General features: G+C 48.5%; 1 protein-coding gene across 1 annotated transcript in view; it reads left to right on the top strand.

The window, feature by feature from the left end:
- RETREG1 (reticulophagy regulator 1) overlaps positions 1-13,886 on the top strand; it is a 576,354-nt gene that overhangs the window by 512,766 nt on the left and 49,702 nt on the right. Inside the window, exon 7 of the mRNA XM_085606905.1 lies at positions 3,377-3,441. Coding sequence (XP_085463031.1) covers positions 3,377-3,441 — 65 coding nt within the window. The remainder of the gene's footprint in view (positions 1-3,376; positions 3,442-13,886) is intronic.

Raw genomic sequence — 13,886 nt, 5'->3', positions numbered from 1 at the left:
AAATGTAAGGGTCCCTCAAAAAGATACGTGCCTAATAAAAACGACTACAACCAATGGTGCCCATGCTGCTCACCTCTAAACCCGTGCTATTTCCGACCCTGTTGGTCAGGCAACAGTCGTTATTTCTGTAAAATCCAAGTGGTTCCAAATCTGTGGGTTTGAAGGGAAAGTAATCCCTGTCAAATGTCTATACATTAGGAAACTCCAGAAATTAATCCAACACTGAAACTCATGTTGACTAAAAATTGTTTTATGAAACAAAACATTACACTAGCATGTTTCTCCTTACCTCAGATCCAGAGAGTGTCTGGTCCGAGCCTCTAAAAACGATTTTCGCCAGGTGCGATGTTTCCATTATAAGTTCCGACAGGAAATAAACGGATGGCAGAATAAGGAAAAGACAGTTTATTGTCTACTTAAGTTATGCCAGTGAGACAACAGGTCGCTAACTATAACGGAGAGTCTACAAGCTAACACTCACCCGTGGCGAGTACGCCCAGCGTCCCGTGTATTCTCGGGATCTCTGTCAACTGGATACGGTTGTATGAGCGACCCGGATGTTCATATTTACATCCACCCGAGTGCGGGTGCTAGACTGCATAATGTAACCATAAGCCGACATATTAGGAGTAAAAAAAAGCTTCTCCGCGAGGGGTTTGTGATATACGGTAACTGAAGATTCAAATGGCAATGGTCGTAGTGATCAGAGTTAGATAGATTTAGATTACAGGCAGGGAAAGCAAAAGATGGGATGTCCCGGAAGAATTTCAAATAATGGCATTAACCTCTTGTTACGGTTGTTTAAACTCATAAAGATGTGTGGAACCAGAGTCAGAAATTATAACAGGTACATTAAGACACCCGGTCATTCCATAAAACATGACGCAAATTCCCAATTACAAAACGTGCATTGACACTGATGCTAATACACGTATATTCCTAAGCCAATTGCATATGACAGGGAACATCTTAAGTCAAAAATCAGAAGACACAATATATTTCAAGCCGAACTCCTATGTCGAGTTCTGTTGCATGAGACAGCCCATTGCTGTCATTTGTGGCACATAGTATACTACACTCTAGTCTTTTGTAACACATAGCATGTGAGTCCACATAGTTTCATAAGTAGAAAAATAATAAATTACAATAAAATAAAATAAAATTCAAGCACAGTGAATCGCACAGTTGAAAATAGTGTGCCAATTCTTCTGAAATACATGCAGGCACCACTGCCATTAGTTAGACAGTGAATCGTAAAGTTGAACATAGTGTGCTAGGTCATCCGAAATACATATAGGCACCACTGCCATTGCTTAGACCATTATGTACCAAATAAAACACGCAATTCATGCTTGGCATTCAATATCGCATAGAAAAACAGATAAATTGTATCTACAATCATGTGATGTGATGTTCTTGGTGACACAAGGAAAAGGAAAGATGAAAAGGGGGTTTGTGCAAGAATGTTGTTCTGTTGTATTCTGTTTCATAATCAGATCAAGTCAGTATTGCCCCCACAATTAATGGTGTCATCTCCAAAGTAAATTTTGTATCAATAGCTTGAAGAGAATTGGGGCTTCTTGAAAAACAAAATCCAAAAACTTCTAAAAAACAGTCAGTCCCCCAGAAAGTAATGCATTTCGCGGTCACTGTTCAGACCTAGTTCCTAAGTTTTAAGGCGCATGATCCAAAACGCCTACGAACGCCTGAGTCTAAGTTCCCGGTTACCACGCCTAGGGCTCAGATCTGTTACATCTATTCCATATAACACAAATTGCTTATGCGGGCCCTGTGAAGGGCACTCCCATACATGCAAAGCCATAGGGTATCTGGGGTCCCGTTGTTTTACAGCCCGGGTATGTTCCATAATTCTCTCCTTTAGGGGTCTGATAGTGCTGCCAACATACTTGCATCCGGAAGCGCACTCCAAAAATAGACCGTAAATTTAGTGTTGCAATTTAAATTGCATCTGATCACATATGTCTTATTAGGGCCTGAAAATTCCTTCTTATGGTTGGATGCCCACCTACACACACCACAAGACCCACATTTATGGAAGCCCAGGGTGCGTCGTGTCAACCAGTCACCACTGGGCTGGGAAATAGGGTAGCTGGGACTAAGCGTAGTCCTGAGCGTTCCCCCCCTCCTGTATGTGATTTGAGGTTGTGTGTGGACATGTTTAGTGAGTGTGGTATCCTCTGTTAGTAGTCTTCAATGTTTGTGAAGACTTTTGGATAAAGTCATACTATAGTCATTGAAATTAGTGATCAATCTCACTGTGTCGCTTTTCCCTGTTAAGGGCACCCTGTCGTGAAGAGTGACCTCACGTCGTGTGTTCCTGATCCTACGTTCTGCTCTAGCCAGGTTCCTTTGTGTGTATCCTCTGTCTTGAAACCTGGACTTCATGGCCAATAGGCACTTCTCAAACTCAACCTCATTACTGCAATTCCTCTTAGCTCTCATAAATTTACCAAAAGGGATAGCCTGTATTTTGTGGGAGGGGTGAGCACTACTAGCATGTAATATTTAATTATAGGCAGTGTCCTTGAGAAAAAGGCGTGTGTGCAGTGTATTATTGCTGACGTAAATTTCAATGTCCAGAAATGTGATGTGGGACTCACTGTATTGATGTGTAAATCTGATGTCATAGTTGTTGGAGTTCAAGTAGGTACGGAACCGTTCCAGTTTACCATGTGTACCCGACCAGATGAGAAAACAGTTGTCTATGTAGCGACCCCATAAAATAATTGAATCGCTGTAATGTCTGACCTTACGGCCCCAGATCACTTCTTCCTCCAAACGCCCCATGAAGAGGTTGGCGAAGCTGGGTGAAAATTTCGAACCCATGGCAACACCCCTTTTTGGTCGGTACCATTGTCTGTCCACCAGAAAGACATTGTTTTCAAGTGTAAGGGCCATCATGGCGAGTAACATGTTTGTGTGCTGCCACTGTGTTGCAGATCTCCTGTGTAGGTGGTGTTGTACTGCGCTCAATCCTAGATCTAATTTGATGCTCGTGTAGAGCGACACAACATCCAAAGTCACTAAAGTCATGCCAGGTTCCCATGTGAGATCAGCCAAAGTACTCAAAATATGTTTGGTGTCTCTTATGTATGAGGGAAGATTCTGAACCAGGGGACAGAGAAAGAGATTCACGTATTCAGCTAAACGTTCTGAAGGTCCACCTATCCCCGACACAATCGGTCTCCCAGGGGGGTTTTTCTTTGCTAATGCTCTATCGTTTTGGGCACACCTTGAACTGTAAAATTGCATATGAGAAAAAATAAGGGGCGTATAATGCATGGCAGTGCCTTTGAATTGTAGTGCTTTTACACAGGCTGGAAGGTAAATGTGTTTTTCTTGCTCTCTTTGGTAGAGAAGGCCAGTGCAAAGATTTGTGAAGATGACAGTGAGCTAGACAGCGCCACCTTGTATCCTGAGGTACGTATATTTCTTTGTACTTTCAGTCAGCACCTGCTTAGCTTTTCATGTTCAGGATGTATGCTAGACACTTGCTTGACAAGAAAAGGTATGTTCAATAAGCAAGATGATGCAGAACTCAATCCATGCTCCTGAAAAGGAACTTGAGGTCTCTACCAGTTAGCAAAGGTTACCAAGCAGAAATTGACTTCGGCAAGGAGAGTGCAATGATTCAAATAGATGTTCTGCACTGCACCAATACAACAATGTAACTCAGCATGGCTCCTTTGGTCCAGAAGGCACAGACCCATTAGCTAGAGCAATGACAATGGAACATGTGTCAGTGATGGTGGCTGAAGTAGCTGGGTTAAAACAAACAGAAAAAATAAACTTACTATATCTAATTAAACTAATCTTATCTAATTATTATATACATCGGTGAGGTCAGACGGTCCAGCTAAACCCATCGACAGAGATGTAATGTATGTGCTGGTATTTGTGTTGCACAAACCTATCCAAGGAGCAACAGAGGGCTGAAAAAGGAGGGAGAATCCTCCGGTGTCATTCAAGATTGCTTGCAATCATCAGCATCCTAGAACAAAGCTTTGCTGGGGAAGGGGGCTGAAACATCACTATGGAGTTAGGTCTCCTCCATGACCTGATCAACGATTTTTCCCTGACTGAATCATGGAGATTGCGTCATCCTGCTGAGAGAGACTACACCTACACATCTCAGGTGCATGCTACCCGGTCCAGGATAAACTTTTATCTCCTCAGAATTCGGGCACCTGGTGGATGCAGCAGTAGTCTCCACTGGAGTCTCTGACCATGATGTCATATTCCTCCATCTTGATCTAGATGCCGTTTGCCAACCTCCACCTCCTGAATTGGCATCTCAATCTCTGGTACTACTAGTCCCCACCGACAAAGAGAGATTGGGCTCTTATTTCCGGGCTTACCTTATTTCACATGAGAGGTCCATAACATCACCAGATACCCTGTAGGCGGGGGGGGGGGAGCGATGGTTCGGGGGGATCTTATGCACGCTACCTTCCAAAGAAAGCTTGAAGTCTAATGTAGACAGCTGCAATTGGAGTCACCCCTGGTATTTATCATGGTCCAATACTCTCAGTCCTCCTACCCGGCCATGCTGCATGCTCTGCTACAGGCCAAAAATTACAACAAGGTTCTGTACACCTCCTGAGCTGAAACAGCAGTGTTTCTCCTTGGGCAGCACCACTATGAGCGAGCGGAAAAGGCTTGGCTTGGATACATCACGATCATCCTGACATTTGTCGGGAAGATGCACAACTCCTTAGCCACCATCTCAATATCTTGGAGTCCAACATCGTCAGTACCTCTTCCAAGATTGAGGCCCTCCTGTCCCACAACGCCGTCCCCCACCTTACGACCGACAAGAGCCAGGCCTTATAAACAGACTTCACCACCGAAGAAATCTTAGATGCAATTAATGAATTGCCCTACAGCAAGGTCCTGGGGCCTGATGGTTACCCATTGGAATACTAGAAAATCAATACTGCTATGTCAGATGTACTTAGAGGAGGCCATGCCTTATCTCCTTCTTTTGGAGGCTATAGAGCAGCTATCACTCCTATCCCCAAACCAGGCACAGAGCTTCTTGCCTGCTCCAGCTATTGTCCAAACTCTCTGTTGAATGTGGACATGAAGATGTTTGCCAAAGTATTGGCCAGTAGACTCAAACAGGTGATCACTTCCCTGGTCCTCAGGGGCTAGGAAGGGTTTGTCCCCCACCGCACCTCATCGTCTCACCTTTGGCTCCTTTCTCACATTCTCTGGTTGGTTCAGTCGGATGAGGACGAGACACTAGCTGTGTCACTTGACGACGAGAAGGCCTTTGATAGGGTTGAGAATGACTACCTTTTCCGGGTACTGCGGCACTGTGGGCTAGGCCTTATGTTTCTTCCTCGAATTTGGAGACTGTACGATTGCTCCTCAGCCGTTGTCATCTGCAATGGTCACACCTCTGCCCCCTTTGACACGTGTCGGGGTACTAGACAGTATTGCCCTTTGTCCCCCCTCTTTTTCATCCTGGCCCTAGAACCACTGGCTATAGCTTTCGGCATCTCCCCCGACACTCACAGCATCCCCCTCCCTAGCAGGGAGCACAAATTAACCGTGTACGCTATCAACTTCCTGCTCATGTTCACTCGCCCTCCCACATCTTTGCAGGCTCTTATCGCTCTGATCTCACACCTCTCTTCTCTCGTAGGATACAAGATCTACTGGAGTAGGATTGAAGCCCTGCCTCTCAAATTATAAATGCTTCCAACAGTTCTGGCCGACCTATCTTTCAACTGGTCCCCCTCCTCCATCTGCTACCTTGGCATAGTGGTTAACCCAGGTCTCCGAAACATGGTGGAGTGCAACCACGAGCCACTACAAGCGAACATCGAGGCTGACATGGCTCGCTGGTCGCAACTGGGCCTCTGTATCTGGGAGACCAAATAAGTCCCAAAAATTAATGTGGTACCCCGAATGAACCACATGTTTCATATGCTCCCCCCTTTGCACACTGGCTCGCCTGATGGATGCTCTGGAGAAAACTAAGAAAACCTTTCAATGGGGTGGCTGGAAAACATGGATTAAATTTAACAAACTATGCGCTGCCACTGATCACAGTGGCTTTTGCATGCCCAACCTCTAGTGTTACATTCCCAACCTCAGCTGGCCCCTCTTCGATACGTCCTTCACATTATTCTAGACACCTCCAACTGGGTCTGCCTCGAATCCGCCGTTTTGGGCATTCACCAACGGCTGTTCATGTTCCATTCAGGGGCCATCTGCAGACTGCTTGCATCCCACCCTGTCCTGGCGGCCACACTCCAGGCCTGACGAAAGGCACACCGGCTACTGAAGATACCCCCTACCATCGATGCTCAAGCCTCCCTATGGTGCAATGCCTCCCTTCATATTGGGGGATCTGAACCACATGGCTAGTGTTCACGTCCAAGGGGCTGCACCAACTCTCTGGTCTGGTTGTGAATGGAGACTATAAGTCTTTTGCAAAAGCCTGAGAACAATATGTGTCACGAATGTCCGAGCTCCTCAGGATCAGGGAGATGCTTAGAGGGGTCCACCTCCTGACTTCCCCACACTCTGACTGGACAAACACACACAGAGCATAGAGGTAATCAAGCGAGGGAAAGGGTAGGGTAGGAACAGCAGGGGAAGGGATACCGGAAACGAAACAAGCAAAAGGTTAACACTATGCGGAATCCTGTCTACACTCATACAATTCTCGCTAATCAGCTCCTGTACCCAGTGTAACTCTTCTCTTGCGATGAGCCCTTCCTCTCTTAGTCTTACTACAGCAAGATGCGTCTCTCACCATAGGGAAGCTGCGATACCCCCCATCACAAACCCTATAAATCAATGGAAATAAGGCCAACTCCAGTAATAGAGAAAATAATGTGGTGTCCCCACACCAAAGGCGCACGGTATGCAGAAGAAGGGTTAGTCACTGGGCCACAACACCGCACTGTACTGTGCCCGGAACGTTCCTGAATACTCAAGTCTCAAAGTATATGATCCCAAGACATAACCAGCCGTTCTGGCCTACAGTTTGTTATTCTGGGCGAAAGGAAGTCCACCGAATCTCAAAACAAAAGGCTCCCTCTAACAGTCTTTCTCTCCTGATCTCCACACCGGATGTCAGGAAGCTTACCGGCCCTCCCGAGACTCCAACAGTTCCGGACGGAGTCCACGGCACACGTGGGAGGAGAAGGATTCCGCAGCAGCCGCTAGCGGAAACCAGCGAACGAAGGGCAAGCGCGTCTCGCTCGAAGGGTAGTTTGTCTTCGCGTCTCGGCTTGAGAACGCCAAATCCCCCGGGAAAACACAAGGAGAGGATCCAGAGCGGACGCTCTGCAGCCGACAGGTCAGAATCACGTACGACGCTCCCTGCGCGGAACGTGATTATATGTCCTTAGCCCCTCCCAGAAGGTTCTTCTGGGAAGCGTAGTTCAGCGCTCTAGCGGACACGGTAGGTGCGATATGTCAGTTCCTGACAGTAAGCCCTCCTCCCAAGCACCTCCTAGCAACAGGTTTCCCTGGATTCAGGGAATAAAACAAACGCACCACGCGGGGGGCATGGACCCCTGAGCACGGCTCCCAAGAATCATCCTCCGACTGGTAGCCCTTCCACGACACCAAGTACCACAGGCATCCGTGGCGGTACTAGGAATCCAAGATGCGCCGCACCTCGTACTCCATCTGTCCATCCACCATCACAGGTGGCGCTGCTCTGCGCCGCGCGCTTCGCGCGGGCTTCAGCAAACTGCAGTGGAACACGGGATGCACTCTCAAGGACGCGGGCAACTTCAGCTTGTAGGCCACGGGATTTATCCTGCGTAGAACGGTATAAGGTCCTATATACCGAGGGTGGAATATGCTGCGATAACGGAAACAAATGTTCGTTGTGGAAAGCCAAACCCTGTCACCCACCTGGTATGTTGGACCCGCCTGACGATGACGATCTGCCCATTTCTTATAGGACGTCTTGGCCTGTCCCAGATGGGCTTGGATTCGCCTGTGGATTTTCAGGAGAGCCTTCACTTAAGCTGACACCGTCGGATGGTTTTGCACTTCGCTAGGAACAATCACGGGCAAGGTGTTTGCATGGAAACCAGTGTTAGCCCGAAAAGGGGTTTCTCCAATGGAACAATGCCACGCATTGTTATACGATAGTTCAGCCAACCACAATAGAGATACCCACGACCTCGCTGCTTCATCGGCATAGCATCTCAGCTATTTCTTTATAGTCTGATTTAATCGTTCGGTTTGCCCATCAGTCTGAGGATGGAAGCTGGTTGACAGAGCGTCTTCCACATGTAGTGCTTTGCACTACATGTGCCAGAGTCGAGCAACAAATTGAGGACCTCTGTCTGAGATAATGACCCTAGGAATCCCATGCAAACGGACTATATGGGTCAACAACAGTTGAGCGGTCTGGTTAGCAGTAGGCAGATTTTTGCATGGGATGAAATGGCCCATCTGTGTCAGGCTGTCGATGACTACCAAGATAGCGTTGCATCCCTGATCCATTGGTAGACCCAGTATAAAATCCACGCTAATCGTCTGCCATGGCTGAGATGGGGTGGGCAGCGGTATCAGCATTCCTTTGCTCTTGGTTTGTTCCCCCTTGGCTCAGGCACATGTTTCACATTGTCCCACCCATATCTTCACATCTTTAGCCATGCCTTCCCACCAGAACTGGCGTTGCATCAGGTGTACCGTTTTCTTTTGTCCCGGATGGCCTGCCAGGACCGCGTCATGACACCAGTTGAACGCCTTCAATCGGAGGTCGTGGGTAGGTAAATACAGTTTGTTGTCATACAGAGGGATACCATGTTTGAGTGTTCGATGAACATCCTGCCCTGCCCATGTCTGCCACTGGCCTAGAGATCGGTTGTTGGCGACTTGCTCCAGGAATTGCTTCGCTGTTACTGTACATTGTACTCGTTCAGGTTCTATGATGGCTTTCTGTTCTTCCTGGAGGGGTACCTCCGTATCTCCTTGTCTGGACAATGAGTCTGCCTTTTTGTTGTCTGACACTGGCCGGAAGGTGATCACAAACTCATATTCCGCAAAAAACAGCATCTACCGCATTTGTTGTTGCGACAGATGCCGAGCTGTCTTCATGTACTGGAGGTTTCGGTGGTCCGAGTAGACGGTTATGGGATGTTGAGCCCCCCAAAGATAATGCCTCCACTCTTGGAAGGCTTTCTTTATGGCCAGGAGTTCCTTTTCGGCCACTGTGTAGTTGACTTCTGCCGCATTCAGTTTTTTGGAAAGGAAAGCCACTGGGTGTAGTTGCCCTGACTGTTTATCTCTCTGTGATAACACCGCCCCTATGGCCACATCCGAGGCATCCGCTTCCACCACGAACGGAACATCTGATTGAAGATGTCGTAATATGGGTGCGGTACAGAAGGCCTTTTTTAACAGCCTCCACGGCTTCAGATGTCCAGAAAAAAGGGGTCGCCTTCCTCAACAATCTGGTAACTGGAGAGGCCAACTGTGAGAAATGTGAGATAAACCTCCTATAATAATTGGAGAAACCCAAAAAACACTGCACCTCTCTCACACACTTCGGAACCGGCCAATTCTGCACTGCTTCCACTTTCCTCTCTGCCATCCTAAACCCCCGGGGATTCAGAATGACACCCAAGAATTCTACCTCAGTAACGCTGAACTCGCACTTGCTGAGCTTACAATACAATCCGTTGTCTTGTAGCGCTTTGAGGATCAGGATGACTTGACTCACATGCTGTGCGGACGAGACCGAATAGACCAGAATGTCATCGATGTAAACGATCACAAACCGGTCCACGTACTCCTTCAACACACCATTGAGAAAATACTGGAACGCCGCCAGGGCGTTACACAACCCGAATGGCATGACCAAGTATTCATATAACCCAAAACGAGTTTTGAACGCTGTCTTCCACTCATCCCCGTCGCGGATCCTAACTAGGTGATATGCCCCTCTCAAGTCCAGCCGAATATAAATCGCGGCCTCCCTTACCTGATCCAACAACACCGGGATGAGCGGAAGAGGGTATCGGTTTCTCACGGTGTTTTTATTCAGTTGGCGGTAATCAATACACGTCCTCAACTCAATGTTGGCTTTAGCCATAAAGAAAAGGGGAGAAGCTGCTGGGGAACGAGAAGGGCGTATGAATCCAATGGAACAGAAATGATCTAGATACGCCCGTAGATGTTTGGTTTCGGGTTCTGATAAAGCGTAATCCCTGCAAGAAGGAATGACGGCGCCTTCTATGAGATCGATACGACAGTCATATTCGCGGTGGGGCGGTAGGCTCTCTGCCTTCACTTCACTTAACACATCCCTATACCGTCCGTACTCTAAGGGTAAAGCTATGTCCTTCTCGACCGCGGTGGCTACCTGATGCATCTGTGCCAGGGACAGATGTGTGACGTATGGTTTTTCATGCAGTTAGACAAACATTCGGTGGAATTGAATCTGACAGTTTTAAGCCTCCAGTCCATAGTGGGGTTATGCTGCCACAACCAGGGCATGCCCAGGATGACCTCATATTGCGGGACCTCGATTATATTCAGCGCTATGTTCTCCACATGGTCCTGTGGCGTGCCCTCGAGAACCAACTCCACCGTTTCTGTGTGCTCAGTGATAGGACCAGATTTCAACGGGGTACCATCTACCTCTAGCACTGTCTCTGGCTTGGTGCTGGGCACTCTCACTAGCCCCAGCCGCTGTACCAGACCATAATCTATGAAATTACCAGTAGCTCCAGAATCGATCATCGTCCATACCTGGTGTTGCCGCTGTCCTGTCTTAAGGATCATTGACAGTACTATGTGGGATGCAGCCCCTTGTACCCCGGAGATCGCCAACGACGGTAATCTCCACTCGTACTCTGCTACCTCCTCCCTGTTTCTACGATCTTCTGGCTCCACTACCGTGGTTGCTACTTGTTTCTCGGAGTAGAAAATGCCTCTTTTCTTGGGTTTCAAGGTACAATCCCGCACGTAGTGCCCCTTCTTCCTGCAGTACATGCAGAGACCCTGAACACGCCGATTTTCTCTTTTTGCCTTGGACAGAGGGGCCCTAACCGCTCCGACGTCCATGAGTTCTGGACCTGTTTCTTTCGGGGGTTGAGAGGGACGGTTTTCATGCTCCATTCCCCCTGGGGTTCTCTCCCTTCCTTTGCGATCTCCTCCCCTCTCAGCTAGCCTATGGTCCAACCGTAGGGTGAGATTAATTAAGTCGGTACATGTGTTGGGCGGGGGGTCTATTTGTACCAGCACGTCTTTTATCTCGTCCCTTAACCCTTGATAATATAGGGCCATTCTTTTTTCTTCTGGCCAAGCGGTCTCTACCACCAACCTGTTAAAGGTGGTCATATAGGTTATTAAGTCTTTCCTGCCTTGGCGCAGCTCCAGCAATTCCCGATCAGCGCTAAGCGTGGTGGCTCTCCGATCAAACACCATCTCAAATTCTCTCCTGAACGCAACCCAATCCGTGAGTAGAGGGTCATCGTTTCTGACCAACGGAACCGCCCAGTTGGCAGCGTCCCCAGTGAGATACGATATGGCAAACGCTACTCTTGATAGGTTTGTGGGAAAAGAGGCGGGTCTGCATGAGAAATGTAGGGTGATCTGTGTGAGAAAGGACTGTATTCTATGTGGGTCGCCTGCATACCTTTCTGGACTAGCCAAGGGTATCGGTGGCGGAACCGTCACCTGTATCTGGGGACTACCTGTAGAAACATCAAAAGGGTTCCTAGCCTGTCTATCCATCCTCTCCTTAAGTGCAGCGTTTTCCGCTCGGGAAGCGGCTACTTCCTGTTGGACTTGAACCAAGGCCTGTAACACGTCATCTAACGTAGCCATCTCGAAGTATACCCCTGACCGGGAGGAGACGAGTTCGTGAGTACGTGATTCTGTCACAAATGTCCGAGCTCCTCAGGATCAGGGTAATGCTTAGAGGGGTCCACCTCCTGACTTCCCCACACTCTGACTGGACAAACACACACAGAGCATAGAGGCAATCAAGCGAGGGAAAGGGTAGGGTAGGAACAGCAGGGGAAGGGATACCTGAAAAGAAACAAGCAAAAGGTTAACACTATGCGGAATCCTGTCTACACTCATACAATTCTCGCTAATCAGCTCCCGTACCCAGTGTAACTCTTCTCTTGCGATGAGCCCTTCCTCTCTTAGTCTTACTACAGCAAGATGCGTCTCTCACCATAGGGAAGCTGCGATACCCCCCATCACAAACCCTATAAATCAATGGAAATAAGGCCAACTCCAGTAATAGAGAAAATAATGTGGTGTCCCCACACCAAAGGCGCACGGTATGCAGAAGACGGGTTAGTCACCGGGCCACAACACCGCACTGTACTGTGTCCGTAACGTTCCTGAATACTCAAGTCTCAAAGTATATGATCCCAAGACATAACCAGCCGTTCTGGCCTACAGTTTGTTATTCTGGGCGAAAGGAAGTCCACCGAATCTCAAAACAAAAGGCTCCCTCCCTTTCTCTCCTGATCTCCACACCGGATGTCAGGAGGTTTACCGGCCCTCCTGAGACTCCAACAGTTCCAGGGACCAAACAGCTCCAAAGGGATCCGCTGCTCACAGGCCCCCCCCCCCGGCGATTCATCTCAGCGGGGCGGGTTGCCGAGGCTGACTCGGACGGAGTCCACGGCATACGTGGGAGGAGAAGGATTCCGCAGCAGCCGCTAGCGGAAACCAGTGAATGAAAGGCAGCTGAGCGGAACGCGGAAGAAGGCTCGGACGGATCCCAAGAACGAAGGGTAGTTGGTCTTCGCGTCTCAGCTTGAGAACGCCAAATCCCCCGGGAAAACACAAGGAGAGGATCCAGAGCGGACGCTCTGCAGCCGACAGGTCAGAATCACGTACGACGCTCCCTGCGCGGTACGTGATTATATGTCCTTAGCCCCTCCCAGAAGGTTCTTCTGGGAAGCGTGGTTCAGCGCTCTAGCGGACACGGTAGGCGCGATATGTCAGTTCCTGACAATATGGTCTCCAAAAGGGCATTTATGGAATTATCAAAGCCTTCAGCGCTACCTTTGCCAGGTCCTGGGCCTCCTCCTTTAGACTTGTCCTCTTTACCCTGGATGGATTTCTTGCGGAAATGGGGCACCTACAAGGGAAATATTTCAGGGCTATACCAAATTCTAGTGGATCACCTTTACTCCACACCACTGTCCCGGTCATTTCAGTAGTGGTTGTTGGCATGACTGCAACGTCAGTACTCGGACACTGACCAGGGTGACCTACTTGTATACCCTGATCAATACCTCAGAGAAGCTCGCCTTAAGTTCTGCTACTTTAAGGTTTTGCACCATTTGCATTGGTCGCTGCACTGCCTCCGGAGTTCTTCTTTTCTCCTGTCAGCCACATGCTGAAGATGTAACTTTGTGGCAGGGTACATATTTCACCTCCTTTGGGAATGCCCTGCTCAGGTGGCCCATTGGTCCTTTGTCACCAACACCATCAGGCAGATGGTGCCGCTCGTCAGGAAACTGAAAGCTCAGACTGTCCTGCTACATGACTTTGCCCAATGCCTTGTCATCATGAACCAGAATTCTAGGTGGCTGGCCGCTACCCTGACCACCGCCAAGATCTGTATCCTGCTACATGTGGAGGACGCCTACCTGCCCTGCCCTAGAGGACTGGCTTTCTCAGTTGTTCCAGATGGCTGCTTATGAGTTGATTATTGTCAGACCATCCGACCATTATGATCGATTCCTGGACATTTGGGTGCCCTTTCTTTAAGGTCACTGACCACACTTCCCCTCCCTGTTTGGCCCCTCCTAACAACCACTCCCCCTTTAGGTTTGCTGTGATTTGGTTACTGTTGGACTCATAAAGCCACCATATCCTTTCCCCACATTATTGTCTTGCCCGATCCT

This window comes from Triturus cristatus, chromosome 5_2, assembly GCF_964204655.1.
Source record: "Triturus cristatus chromosome 5_2, aTriCri1.1, whole genome shotgun sequence".
NCBI classification, from domain to species: Eukaryota; Metazoa; Chordata; class Amphibia; order Caudata; family Salamandridae; genus Triturus; species Triturus cristatus.
The sequence above is the reverse complement of the archived record's forward strand: the minus strand, read 5'-3'. Positions and strand labels throughout refer to the sequence as shown.